The sequence below is a fragment of the Sceloporus undulatus genome, chromosome 4, assembly GCF_019175285.1.
Source record: "Sceloporus undulatus isolate JIND9_A2432 ecotype Alabama chromosome 4, SceUnd_v1.1, whole genome shotgun sequence".
Lineage (NCBI taxonomy): Eukaryota > Metazoa > Chordata > Lepidosauria > Squamata > Phrynosomatidae > Sceloporus > Sceloporus undulatus.
The window spans coordinates 82283036-82298079 of NC_056525.1; the positions used below are offsets into that span (position 1 = coordinate 82283036).

Sequence of the window (15044 nt, forward strand, 5' to 3'; positions counted from 1 at the left end):
TTCTGCCGGAGGACTTCTGGCATCACTAGGGTTGGTGTCATCCAGTGAGGTAACTCATTCTGTCACCACCACCACCCCACCGACCTCCTCCCATACCACACCAATCAGTATATTTTAAATTAATTAATTTTTTTAAAAATCCTGAGGCTTTTCTTTTCTCCTCCCACTGAGTCTTGCTCCACTCACACCACTTCTTCTACTGAGCTGCATCCCACACGGAGCCATATATATTGCATATGACAGAACTCCTTGTATTTGAGGAAGTAGGCTGTGTGTTCACCAAAACCTCATACAGTGCGCCCGCGCCATACACGGACTTGAGCGTACGCGCTCAAGCCGCGGCGCGCACACGGGGCAGAAGGGGTGGCACGTCCCATTCAATTGAATGGGCGCGTGCGCCTGTTGCGCCCCGCAACGCCCGCGCCACCGCACACGAGCCCCATTGTTTCCAATGGGGCTCGAGCATAGGTGGAATTTGCCTTACGCGGCGGGATCCGGAACGGATCCCCCGCGTAAGGCGAGGACGCACTGTACCTTAATAAATGTGTTAGGTTTAAAGGTGCCACACACCTCTTCATTTGTATCAATCCTCTTCACACTGTTTCAGTCCCAGGATGTCCCACTACCACATTTACTGAATAAGAAAAATGGCTTAGACATAGACATGTCTCATGACTAGGACTGTAGAGTGAACATGATGGTTCCTGTACCTTTAATGGTTGCTTAGAGGGAATTTCAGCAGAGGTTGGTTGTTTTCTGGTAGCATAACAAATAACATCTGCTGGAATTCCTTCTTTTACACAACCATCAAAGGGACAGAACTTGTCTCCAATTTTTACAATGGCAACCAAATCCATCACCACAATCATAATTTGACCATAAGTCTTGTTATCCAATTTGTTGAGTTCCCCTCTCATTACAATCTTGCCTTACTTCACTTTCTATTTACACATAGGTGCTGTTCTCATACCTCAAACACTGCTATTCCAAACGGGTGGCTCAGGTCATCCACAGAAGATATGAGAACTTTCCTGTTGCTGCCATTGAAATCTACACTTGAAAGCAAGTGCAGCTTGGAATCTACCCAGTAGAGACGTTGATTCAACAGATCTGAAGAGCAAACATATCAAGGCAGAATGATATCTTAATGCCTTTGTCTCTTAGTATGTTACTGTATTTGTGCTGCTTTGACATCTTGGAGAACTCCAAATATTTTTTGTAAACAACTCATGGATATATATACATGAACATGAGTTCAGGTATGACAAGTGGGTTTTTCTTCCCGAGTTAATTTTCTCAGTGTAGGTGATTCTCTTAAGCAACATGATCTTGGTCTTCAGACCTAAGCCCATCTGTGCTGCATCTAGCAACAAATCAGACTTGAACAGTATGTATAATCTAAACCACTTCAGGAGCAATTCTTGTACAAGGCTTTCAGGTGCCATATAGTCCACTTTTTGGGGGAGACTGCTCTCTGCAAATGTGAACGTAGTGTTTTCACACCACAGCTTGCAATTTATCTTTTTGGACAACAACTCACAGAATACCAAAGTCCATGCTGGCTGGATGATTTTGAGAGTTGTAGGCCAAAAAAGTAACCTGACAAGTTTGACAATCCCATTCAGATATATACAAAAGATATGGAAGAAGCTATCTTCAGAATCTTACTTGTAGAATCTTCTTTCGCTACATTAATCTTAACATAAACAGTTGCCAGGTTTCAAAATCATACCTAACGTAATCTTTACTATGGTGCCACTTACCTATGTGGCTAATCTGCAAGGACAAAATATGTGTTGCAACTAGTTTACTATCTTTCTTGCTCATTTTGTTTTATTTAATTCTGGTGAAGGCCAGACTAAACGGTACAGGAAAGATGTGGGTGAACACACTGGTGACTCCCCTTTTAAAAAATGAACATCAGCTGTGAGAGACTGCCAGTGTCAGCAGAAGACATGAGAGGGACTGCCACATCCCTTCCCACCCACTCTTCATATGCGCCAAATCACCTTTCTTCAAATTGCTTTTCTCCTTTTATAAGTGGGGAGGGAGGATCATATCATTTCCTTTATGGCAGAAATGGAGCTGGGATGAGTGGTGAAATGGTTATCCAGCTTTTTTCTTCAATCTAGCCTTTCTGCTCCCAAATGCAGAATTTCTGAGTTAAAAGAAAGGTTTAGGACAGGGAGTGTATGTAGATTGATCATCAAACCCACATGTACCATTTAGTTTGGCCCTATGGAAAGATTTTGAAGGAGGCTTGCATGAAACACAAACTGCTGAAACAGCAGGAGAAACTCAGGATAAGCTGCATCAGCAAACATTTGTATTAGACTGAACTGACTGGCCATATATATAAGTGGTGAAAAACACATCTGAGACTTGTATATTTAGTTCCACCCCCTCCCTTGCTTAGTTAGCATTACAAACTTCTTGGAAAAGGCCATTTTTCAGGGGTAGAGGACACACTTAACAGGCAAATAGTTCTATATACCAATGTGAAGTAGAAGGCTTTCATGGCTGGCATCTGTAGTTTTTTGTGGGTTTTTCCAGCTATGTGGCCATGTTCTTGGAAGAGTTTGTTCCTGATGTTTTGCCAGCATCTGTGGCTGGTTCTCTGAAGATGCCAGCAACAGATGCTGGCCAAATGTCAGGAATAAACTCTTCCAGAACACGGCCACACAGCCCAAAAACCCACAAAAAACTATAGTTCCATATAACATCCCTGGTGCCCTGGTGGCACAGTGATTAAATGCCAGTACTGCAGCCACTCACTCAAAACCATAAGGTTGTGAGTTCAATACCTGCCAGGGCTCAAGCTCAACTCAGGCTTGTATCCATCTGAGGTCATTAAAATGAGCATCCAGCTTGTTGGGGGGCAATTAGCTTACAGTTATAAACCGCTTAGAGACTGCTTAGTTCAGTATGAAGCAGTATATAAAAAAATCTGCTATTGCTATCCCTGGCATCTCCATATAGCGTTATCTGAATCCCTGAAGATTTTTGTACCTGCAACCCTGAGGAGTTGCTGTCACGCAACATAGAAAATACTGAACTATTGGACCAACAATCTGATTTGGTATTCTGGAGTGTTCTGATCTCATGAACTTTGGAAATGACCTGGTCTGAAGTTTTGCAACTTACCCAGTGTGATGCCATTGGGCCATTCAATGTTGTCTGTAACAAGCACTTGCCGATCCACACCATTCAACCCAGATTTTTCAATTTTTGCTATGTCTCCCCAGTCAGACCAATACATGAACCTGTAACAGATAAGACAGAAGCCTGATGCTGGAAGGTCCTGTGACATCACCAAGTGCCATCTGAAGTTTACTTTTTTAAAATTTAAAGATGCAATGCTACATACTTGTTCTGTGTCATCAAGTCATTTCCAGTTTATGACCACCCTAATCCAAACCTATCATGTTTTTTTTTCTGGCCAATTTCTTCAGAGGTGGTTTGCCATTGCCATCCTCTGAGCCTGAGAAAGTGTGACTTGCCCAAGGTCACCCAGTAGGTTTACACTGCTGAGCTGGGATTTGAATACCAGAGTCACACTCCAGTCTTCAAACCACTGGAACATGCTGGCTCCTTTAAAAAGGTTTAAACCACTTCAGGGAAGTTTAGCTGACTGGATTGTATTAAGAAGACTTATTAACCCATTTCAGGACAGCTGTGCCTCCATGAGACAATTCTCATGAATTCCAGCACCCATGAAGCAGGAAATCAAGAATCATCTGATCATCATCAAAAACAAGTACTAGAATTGTGGGAAATTCATTGAGTGTTAGGATCAGGGTGGGTAACTTCAATGAGAATGGTATTCCTCTGGCAGAATGCAGGATGGAACACATCTTGTTGCTACTGCCATCAATTTTGCTGCTGAAATTCAGCAGTGAGGAAATATGGAGAGCTTCCCTTCCCCTTAGTTAAAAGTACTACGTATTTTACTTTTCAAAAGGCACACATTCTTTATGCATCTTATTTATGAGTAGATTCTTATCAGTGAGTGCAGATAAACTCATAAAGAAGATACATGGGGAGCTGGGATTGCCAGATTGGATCTGGGATGGGGGGCTTGAAACATTAATTCTTAACAGATCTTGGAGCAGGAGAAGGTACCATGAGGACAAAGGTACCAGTCCTCTCTCACTATCCAAACTTTTGCCTCACTGGTGGAGTCAGGGAAAGGGTTTGTGGAGGAGCTGGTGACAAGAACAGAGCCAAGCTGCCTTTCACTGGAATGCAAAATAAAAGTGCTCTTACATGCCCCCCTCCTCCTAAAGTACATGGCCTGCCTCCTGGATCCAATATGGAAACTTTACACAACCTGTTTGCCTTGTTTATGGAAGAGCACTCCTTTCTGCCCCCACCAAAATCTGAGTGCAAAATCAGTTCTGATAGTAGTAACGGGGAGGGGGAAAAAAGACAAAAGGCTGCACGTGACCTGCAGGCTCCATGTTGACTCTCTTGGTTCATACTGATTGGGTACGAATGCACCAAAGAACCAAGCTGTATTTATTCACACTTTATTATATCCACTGCTCTATTTTAATATGGTCTGTTATTACTTCCTAATATGGTTTGCTCACATTTCTGTTTACCGGTGTGTAACATTTTCCTATTTCCTCACTGCTGAATATAACTTTTTTTTGCCTGGTCATTTATTGACTGTAATAAAGGTTTGATTGATTTACTGACTGATTGATTAGATACAAATGCAACGAAGAATAGAATCTCAATGGAATGAGCGAAGATTAGAGCGAAAGAGAAAATAGTGCTAGAGACAAGAAGCTTGCAAAGAATACAAAAGGACATCTGATTTAACTCTTTGCTAAGGGAGAGGATTCTCCCATATATTAACATTCCTAACAATAACAATACATGAACTCCAAATCCTTGATTGATCATGGAACAATCTGCACCATATCCTATTGGTTCTCAGTATCTAACAATCACTATTCTTGTGTGTTATAATATTACAGCTATCTTAACCAAATGTCCTACAGAGTAAACTCTGATTACACTATACACTATAGTATGGGAGCTAGAAAGACCAAGATACAGCAAAGACTGTGTTCAGCAGTACAGCTATAATGTTCTCTCTCACTTACCCCCGTGTTGGATCCACAGCAATGGCTCTGGGCTCGCTTAAATTAGTACTGAAAAGTGTCCTTCTCTTACTCCCATCAGCTGTGGCTACAGATATGGTCTTGTTTCCTGAATCTGTCCAGTAGATGTTCTTGTGAACCCAATCCATTGCCAAGCCTTCAGGAGAGTTCAACTGGCTATCTACTAGAACCATCTGTTCTGATGTGTCGCTGGCTTTGTCTATGTAGGCACTGAGAAAGGAAGATCCACATCGTTACTGATGATGACAGATGAAAGCCATTTACATTTTCAGAGGAATAACACACAGCTTGAATGCCAAGTTTAGGTATTAAAATATAGAGGCTTCACCAGGCTTGTTTCATCTTAACTTTCTCTTGGGTTGGATGAGCCTCTGTTTTCCCATGGAACAGGGACCAGCAGAAAGCTGTTTTGGCTTATGGGCTAGTACCTAACAGTACAGTACAGGTGGGTGGAAAGCTGGTGGATACACATGACATGTTTCCTCTGTAGCAGCACCAAAATCATGGAACTTCCTCCCCTTCTCATTTTCCAGCAGGCAATGAAGAATTATGATATTCTGTTTGGCATTTGGTTCTTAAAACTGTCTTAAAGCTGTTTTTAAAACTGTTTTTAATAATCTGGTTTTAGAACTGGAAAGAGGTCTCGTTGCACCTTTGAGACTAACTGAAAGAAAGAAGTTGGTAGCATGAACTTTCGTAGACCCGAGCCTATTTCCTCAGATGCATTTGGTTTTAGAATGAATATTAAAGAGGAGTTTAAGAGTCTATTTCAGGGGTAGGCAACCTTATTGAGCTGGGGGCCGGGTTGCTGTCCCTCAGACAACTGGGGGGCCGAAGCCAAAAAAAAAAAATAATTAAATAATTAAAAAAATTAAATATATAAATAAACCAGGACAAATGTAGGACAAAATTTTCAAATGGAAGACACTTTTTTTTAAAGGGAGGACACGCAAAAAAATTTGCTGATTTTTTTAAAAAAGGTTAATATAAATGCATGTTTCTGAGGCTTCTATAGACAATTGCCCCCCAAAGGCCCCGGTGGCAATCGGCAGCAGAACCAGGCTGGGGCCAGTCTCAAGGCCTCGCCGGGCCGCATCCGGCCCGCGGGCTGCAGGTTGCCTACCCCTGGTCTATTTATTGGTTGCATAATGTATTTGATGTTTTAAGTGTTTTTATCCATTGTGGATTGCCTTAGGGGTCCCTGGTGGGTTGAGAGGCAATAAATTAATACCTTAAACAAACAAACAAATAAATGTTTAATGTGAAGTCGAAGGCTTTCACGGTCGGCATCTATTTTTTTTGTGGGTTTTTCAGGCTATGAGGCCATGTTCTAGAAGAGTTTATTCCTGACGTTTCACCAGCAGCTGTGGCCAGCATCTTCAGAGAGGCATGGAAGAGAGTAGGGTACATATACTGTTGGTTGAGAGGAGGTGATTTGCATGTTAATCTGTGTATTGTTCTTTGGCTGAATTGTAAGGCCTCAGGGTGTCCATTGTCTGCTGGGAATCTCCCTCACCCTGGGTGATTTTCATTTTCTTTGACGGAATCTTGATTTTTGCTGTTTTTCAGGACTGGTAGCCAAACTTTATTCACTCTAAGGGTTTCTTCTTTCCTGTTGAAAATGTCCAGGTATTTATGAATTTCAATGGATTCTCCTGTACAGCTGCTGGTGAAATGTCAGGAAATAAACTCTTCTAGAACACGACCTCATAGCCCAAAAACCCACAAAAAATAAATGTTTATGCTGAAGTAAGTCCTGCCTTTACTCTTGGGTAAGTGCGCTTAGGATGTATATATAAAAAATAACATCCATCATGACAGCTAGAAAAGTGAATGTAACTGTACTCTTGTGTCAATCCTTTCATGAATTCTATTGATTACACCCCTTAGCTGCCCAGAGAATCCAGTAGAGAGAGCTCTTTTCTTCCTAGAAGATGCCAGGACTATATAGGAACTGTTACAGAACAGCAGCTAAGTGTGTGCATACACATCTTCAAGTTGCCTGTCAACCTATGGCAACCATATGCATTTCACAGGGTTTTCTTAGACAAGGAATGGTTTTTCCAGTTCCTTCTTTAGAGGGCCCCAGTTCAAAATGCATTTCACTTGTGTGGTCTCTTCTTCCTTCCCTTGTGCACTTTAATGTGATAATTGTTTTTTACTTGGGATTTGTTAAATCAGAGTTTCTGGCTATGCCAACAGAGGGAAACTGATTAGAACTCCAGCTACAATCCTGATTTGCACATAAGGTTCAAGCCAGAGATTAAATAACAAACACCACAAGTATTGTATTAAAGCCAGGATTTGTCCAATTTACTCCCCAGTTTTGGGTGACTGATTGTCTTCCATCTCCTTTCCCTTGTTGAAGCACAGCTTATATAAAAACAAACAAAAACCAACAAGCAAGCAAACAAGCTAGTAGCACCTTGCAGCTGCTTTTTAGAAATCCCCATGGGAAATGGAGAATAAGCATATTTCTCTATGGAGGAACCAAGAGCTAGTCCTTTTCTCTTCTTGTTGAGTTTTTGCAAGGGGCAGCAAGGAGGTGCTACCACTGGCTCCCTTACAATAATAAGCAGGAAGAGATAAAAGCTTTTCTCCCCTGTCCTCCACAGAAAATAGTAGTTTATTTTCATTCCTATTTGTTTGTTTGTTTGTTTGTTTCAGGAGGGCAGGAAGGCAAGGCTGAGTGTCTTTTGCAAAAGCTAAGCTCATGTTGTAAATGAAGCCATTTCTTCCTAGGGAAGAAAGGAGAGGTAGTCACTATCATGGATGTTTTACTTCTGCAGAACTACTTTTTTTAAAAAAAAATATTCTTCATGTCAACAGCATCTTGCTGTGCCTGTTTCTTGCAGAATCTCAAAGGCCAAACAACCTTTCCTTTTCTCCATGGAGAGGTGGGGGTGGTGGAGATTCATTACTTCTCTTTCTTCTTGCTGGGCTTCCTCCAACTCCTGTGGTGCTTTCTCAGAAAACCAAAAACAGAACTTGTGTGATGGAAAGTAACTTTCCTTTCCCACCATGTTTTGTGAAATAAAGGGACAGTTTGTCTTTCTTTTCCTGGAGAATTTGAAGGACATACCTTTTGCAGCAAGTACTGCCAAAAGGCATACATCCTTCCCTTCTTCAAGTAGTTCTCATATGCCAAGCGACTTGGTGGGAGAGAAAGGAGGCAGCTGGTGACAGAGGGAATGCGTCTGGCTAGTAAGGCCAAGCCAAAATGTGTTAACCACTGGTTAAAGTTAAAGAGGAAGCAGAGACAGAAAGGGAGGCACAACATTTATTCCAAGAAACAAGACACTGTGTGCAAACAGTTCCCTGGTTTGGCTCTGACCTTAGTAACAAATTCATCACTAGATGACCACAAACAAATGACCCTCTCAGACTTTCATCTGCAATATGGAGAGAACAGGTCTGGCTAGACTGTGAGGGTATTACATGGATTATCAGGATTTTTGGTATGTGTGTGTGAGAGTCTGTGAAATGTCCTGAACACTCTGAAGGACTATAGAAATACTATTTTAATGCAATGATCGGATGTTTCTACTGTGATTGTCAGGTGCTCTGAGTATAAACATACATTCCAACACATACATATTACTGTCATCAATATTTTATGTTAGCCCTTCAACTGTGACCTTCCACTGGGCTCTGCTTCCAACACAGCATTTCCTGATAATTTTTGGGAAAAAAATATCTTTTTTGGAATGATCACAAGTGAACAAAAGCTGCATGAATAGGTATGTGCAGAAGTTCTGGGTCCTCTGATAACTGCATGCTTCTTACTAACACCAGACTAGTCTGAAATCATAAAGATGTGTGTGTGTTTTGACACTTTTAATTACTTTCTTTTCAAATCATGATCAGAAATCTGTAGTAGCAAAAGCAGTGCTGGAGCAGAAGACATGACATAAAACACTTGTTAGAGGGAGAAATTGGTATTGGGCTGCTCTGCAGGATACTCTGTTTTTATTAAGTGAGGAAGTAGGTTGATTTGAATTGCTTATAGTGCATATACAGTATTTAATTATTTGTATACATGCACACACATGCTTCTGTAGCAGAACTCAATGAAGATGGGAAATTTCTCATAGCCACACATTTTCCATTCAGTATTAAACTCATTCTAGTAAATTCATCCTAGTAAAGAACTGCCCAGAAGAGTAGGGGCCAATTTTTCCCTCAGCCACAGGGCAACCCCCCCATCCCAGGTGCAAAAATGACACAACGTCTCTTTTGTGGCCATTTTGTTTAATCATCAGCTGATTTCAGCTCTGTGTGTGTGTGTGCGCGCACACACACACACATTTTAAGGATGTCAGAGGCTTCTGAAAGTGAGTGAATGGAAGTGGCACATTTGTGCACAATTTTGGGTTGTTTTCAGTCCACAAAGGAGTCTACAATTTTAAAAAAAGGTAGCTGTTGGAGGGTATCTGGGGAATGTGGGGCATAAAAATGGAGCTCAGAGGCCACATATAGCTGTGGACCAAACCTTTCCCATGCTGGACCTACAAAGTGCCAAAGTGCTTGTAGCAAAAAATAGATGCCCATGCCATAGGTCTCTAATTGAAACTGATGTTATGCTATGAAATTCCACCTTTCCAAAGATGATTCACAAAAAAATCATAAAGAAGCCATTTAAACAACGCAATAAAATACAATTGATAAATTTAAAGTAACAATATCATGATATTCAAAACTAAAAACCCTAAAAGGCAAACACATCTTTACTCATGCTTCAAAGCAAATGCCCATAAGAAAAACAGGCAGAGACAAGAGAGACCCTCTCACTCTTCACTGAATGCCCAATAACATTTCCCAAGCAGAATGAGGGCAAAAGTAGATGGAATAACTTCCCACTGGTGGAAACAGCAGTCTATCCCGTATACCTCTCAAGCTGCAGTTCCGTGATAAAAAAATTAAACAAAATACAAACCTGCTAGCGTAGCTCTAAGGCTCAGGGAAAGACTGTCACAGTTGGCAGTGATGGAGAAAATAAACTCTCAACAGTAACAGATGTTCAGCTCTTAAGCCTGAAAGATATTTGCTGCCAATAAGCTTCAGGAGAAGTGGCACATTAAATTATTCTCAGGTATTAATGGGCAGATTCTTTATACATTTTGCAAGGTATACAGCTGATAGGTAAGCCATCTGTCCCCCCACTTTCTGATGCTTTTTCTTTTTGGTAAGGTCCCAAAATCTCCTTTTACTCCCCACTGGCTGCTTAAATGTAACTAACTGGTTACAGTTTAGAAAAAATATCCTTTGGCTTGATACTGGCTTCCTGATCACTGAAAGCCACCCTTACTAGTCTGTAGCTCACAGGAAATCTGCCTTTTACTGTTACCAGACAGCAAACCTGAGGATGATGAAGCAGCAGGGGGCAACAGTAGTTCAGATCTAAGAGCAGAATCAGGATAGCCAGCCTTGCTGCATAAAGTAAATTCAATGCCTCCGCATCATTATATGCAGTTATGGAATATCTATCAAGACACCTTGCCCCCAAGATGCACTTGTTCAACAGACTTACTTTTAATGACATTAGGTTTTGACAGACCTGCAGATAAGTTGTATGTAACATGCAGCAGGGGCTATTCTGGCTGTTTAATATCATTAGACAACCTAGTTACCAAATAACAATTTCATTTTCCAGCTGATAATTTGGCCCTCAAACCCAACAATAAACACAATAGCCAAAGTCAAATCTTAACTGCCAAAACATAAATCCAACAGCATTTTGCTAAAAAGTACCTCCTAATGTAGAATCATAGAATCATAGAGTTGGAAGAGACCGCAAGGGCCATCCAGTCCAACCCCCTGCCATGCAGGAAATCCAAATCAAAGCATCCCCGACAGATGGCCATCTAACCTCTGCTTAAAGACCTCCAAGGAAGGAGACTCCACTACACTCCGAGGGAGTTTGTTCCACTGTAGCTACTTGGGCAGCCATGTGACATCCCCTCACCTGTATATCTTCCTGTAGAATAAATCACACCAATAGATTCTGTTTGTTGCCACCTCCACATCCAAAGCAACCACATTCTTCAGCATGGGGATGATGCGGGAGTAGTCCCTTTTCACCAAGTCAATCTTGCGCACTTCATGACGGTTTGTGAAAATCAGATATGGGCTCTTTCCTGCCATGGGAGAGAAGCAGCAAGTCACTTTTGCTTTTAAGCAGCTTATGGAACAGCATGGCTCATGGGTCCAGAGTTAGATTTCAGTACTTATTGCTTGATCATAAAGACAGCTCTGAGCTTGAAAGAAAACAATAGTTTTGCAATTCTTTCAAACCAGCTATCCGAACAGGGAAGACCTACATCAGCTGCTGTATTTACTTGCACTTCAAAGTCGTATTTGCTATAAAAGAATGACAGTTCACACATTGCTTCCCTGCAACTTGGCAGAATGAGAAATCACTTGCTCATTTGCATATTAAGGAAATATGCTACAAAACAGAAATCTAGTGTTCAGAATCTCCTCTGTAGTTACATCCTTTTCCTAAAATCCAAATATATGACTATGAAAAAGACCCTTTGTTTTGAAATGTACAAATTTCTTATGGCCAGGAAAAACCTAGAAAGCAGTTGTGTCAAACAATCTTTATTTTACCCACCTATTAACAAAACCATTGGAAGATGTTCCTTCCATGTAGATTAGAGCTGTGCTCAGTGTGCCCTTTTTAAAGGGAATCTATTGGACAAGTCACACTTTCTTCAGACTCAGATGGCAAATCCTTTCTGAACAAATCTTGCCATTAAAACCCCTTGACATGTTTGCCTTAGGGTAGCCATAAATCAGAAACAACTTGAAGGCACAAAACAAATCACAGATTAAATGCAGGTCCAGAGGTTAAATGCAAGATAGAATCAAACCATGCAATAAAGAGTAAAGATTTAGCTACGGCAGATATCATAGGCCATCTCAAATGGAAATGTATTTCTAGACCTGTTCAGACTTGAAGAGTAATCAGGAACCCATATAGGAACAATCCCACACCCCACCCCATATGCCCTACATATTCTCTTGTGAATTTTAGTAGGAACCTTTCCACTACTAGAAACCCTGATTTATTTGGGTTATCTGAATGAATTATATAGATGCTTCAACTCACACTCAAATGAAGCACAAAGAAGCTCCTGTTAGGCCTTAGTATTCACTGAGGTGTGGAGAGCACGCCCTTAGTGGCTGTTACTGTTCCCCATTAGTGCATGGTGCCTAAAGAAGGCTTCTGTTTAACTGGCATTAAAAAAGGAGGAGGAAGATGAAGAGGAGAACTATGCAAGCTGTAACAAAGGCTCCATGGCTGAATTCAATCTGAGGGCTGAGTTCAATTTCAGAGAGGTTCTTGGGGACCAAAATCCAGTGGTCAGTGGAACAAAAGGTAAAAGTTCCAGAACTTTTAATCTTAAAGCACTTATTGCTGGTACCTAAGATTTTAAAGAGTCACTTGAACCTCTTAGAATGGGGGGGGGGGAGACATATAAAAGTTGAGAAACCACAAAATAACAGTGTAAAGGGAAGGTGGCATGGCTGCTTGGGGAACACCAGGGGGCTGGATTAGGATGCCAGGAGGAATAGATTTGGCCTCAGGGCTTGAACTTCCATTCTCTGAACTATAAGGTCTGACTTTGCAGTCATTATTTTAACAGATTACTTCTTCTTGCTGCTAGTGTTTTCCCCAAGTTAACTGTTTTTATCAACAGCTATCAAGAGACTCCCTTTCTGATCTTTTTCAAACTGTATATGGCTGAATGTCAACATCACCTTGGCTGTATAATTAGGATAATGTTGCTTGTACATAAACATACTGTCACTGCTGCAGATCATCAACCTGGAAATGACTGTCTTTCTCTTTTGCCTTTTTCTGATGCTCATGCCTAACAAGATTCTAAAGATGCTGTTTTCTAAAGATGATACACAATAGATTTGAGCATTTCCTTACCTACAGCTTTGCAGTTTTTCGACAGGGTATCCATCTCATAGCCTTCATAGCATTCACATTTATAATCTCCCTTGTAGTTAATGCAGATCTGGCTACAAGCATCAGGATTCTCACATTCATCTATGTCTGAGGAGGAAAGTTAAAACATCATCACTAACTTGACATCATTCTATCAAAAGGACAAAGAGTAATCTTGGAGCAACTGTAATTACTTGCTTCTGCAGTTAAATACAAAATAGCTGCTGTTTGCATGTAAATTACCTCCACATGTTTTCTTGTCCAGGAGCTTGTATCCAGGAGGACATTCACATGTGTAGCCAATCTTCAGATCTCTGCAGATATGGGAGCAACCACCATTATTGAGAGCACACTCGTTCACACCTAGAAGAGAGAGATAGATTATTTACTCTAAACTCTCAAACTGGTATTTTTAAAAAGTCAAAGCACCAACTGTCTTCAGTGGTTCCCATATCAACAAAAATATTCTCCAAGAATAAATGTATTTCAGCAGAAAGAGCCACTACATTTTCTTGTCTTTTCTTCTTGTGTGTGTGGCCAAACATTGTGTTCTACAACAGTAGCCTGGGTTCTTTCCATTGCTATACCAATGAACTCAGGGCCTAATTTCTTGTCACATTAAACTAACAACTTCATGTAAACAGTGTATGTGAGTGCACACATCTTAGGACCATTTTTTATGAGCACTTATGCTTACAACGTGAAAGTGCCATCTTTAATGTATGGATTATGATTACTATTTAGGGATACAATACCTATCCCTTTCCTCCATCTTAATTTAAAAATGCTGTATTGACTGCTATAAATACAAAATATGTAATTCAAAAATACAAAATACACCCCACCCTAAGTAAAAACAAAAACATGGAATTTACTTGTCTCTTGCTGTGAAATACTGCCACCAAATGCCTCAAACCTTTGCAACAACAAGGTCTATTGATTGAGCAAATTTATATCATTTGTTCCAGCTGAAGAATGTAGTATAAGAAGGAAGGAATATGCAGTTCCTCACAGCCCTCCACTAGTAAGTCTTTCTAGCCCTGACAATTTGTATGAATAAAGTCTGGATCATTTGTTCCCCCACTGGCAGAACTTCAAATTGAAAATCCAGCATAATTTTATCCTGGAAACACTAAACTGCTGATGGGGTTGAAGGAGGTCATTTCCATGCCTGAAACAACATTTTGCTTGCCATTTCAATTAACCTACACAAAGTGAGGAACACTTGTTTCTTTTCTGGTGTGAGATGTGCTGTACAAGTAAATACAGGAATAAGATTGGGGGCCAGCCTGCATCTTATAAAGACAAGAGAAAAACTAATGGTATATTTCCATCCCCACCACCCTGCCCTATTTCTTTGTAAGTTTCTATCTAGCAGGGAAGTAATGAACCATTGAAGAAAATTTAACAAATGGAAATCACATGGACATTTAGACTACAACTTCCCAGTCACTGGAAGGGCTTTCCTAAAAACCTGGGGTGGCACGTTCATCAATTCCAAGCAGAAATTTCAACATGGTATTAACAGCACAAGCACAAAGACCAGAATAGCTGCCCATATTATAGTGGTGTTTGCTGGCTGCTGTTCATTATTCCAATTTCTCTTGTCAGTGACTCTTCCCTACACTGGCCATGAGCCAATTAGGCCATATGCACACTCAAACTGAAGGCTGCTGAAACTCAAAGAATGGCTTTCTATATTAATGGTTATTTTTGTTTTCATTGGGGCTTTGCACCAAAATATGCTATGCTCTATAACTCTCCCACTGCAACTAAGATGATTTATTAATAGATTTTGCAGCACAGCCTCTAGTTTTCACTGGAACTCTAAAAACCTAAGACAGGTGCAAATTAATGGTTCAAACAGATAAGCACAGATTTACAAAATAGGATTCTCTTCCATGCACTTGTTCAGCTGAGGGATTTTTATTCAGCACTAGAACTTGACT

The 15044-nt window shown here is 40.7% G+C and overlaps 1 protein-coding gene across 3 annotated transcripts in view; it reads right to left on the reverse strand.

The window, feature by feature from the left end:
- Positions 1 to 15044, reverse strand: part of LRP8 (LDL receptor related protein 8) — a 246887-nt gene that overhangs the window by 15290 nt on the left and 216553 nt on the right. For all 3 annotated transcript variants that reach the window (XM_042464975.1, XM_042464974.1, XM_042464973.1), the window contains 6 exons: positions 13339 to 13458; positions 13078 to 13203; positions 11098 to 11269; positions 5115 to 5342; positions 3145 to 3263; positions 971 to 1110 (listed from right to left, as the gene is read on the reverse strand). In XM_042464975.1, coding sequence (XP_042320909.1) covers positions 971 to 1110; positions 3145 to 3263; positions 5115 to 5342; positions 11098 to 11269; positions 13078 to 13203; positions 13339 to 13458 — 905 coding nt within the window. The remainder of the gene's footprint in view (positions 1 to 970; positions 1111 to 3144; positions 3264 to 5114; positions 5343 to 11097; positions 11270 to 13077; positions 13204 to 13338; positions 13459 to 15044) is intronic.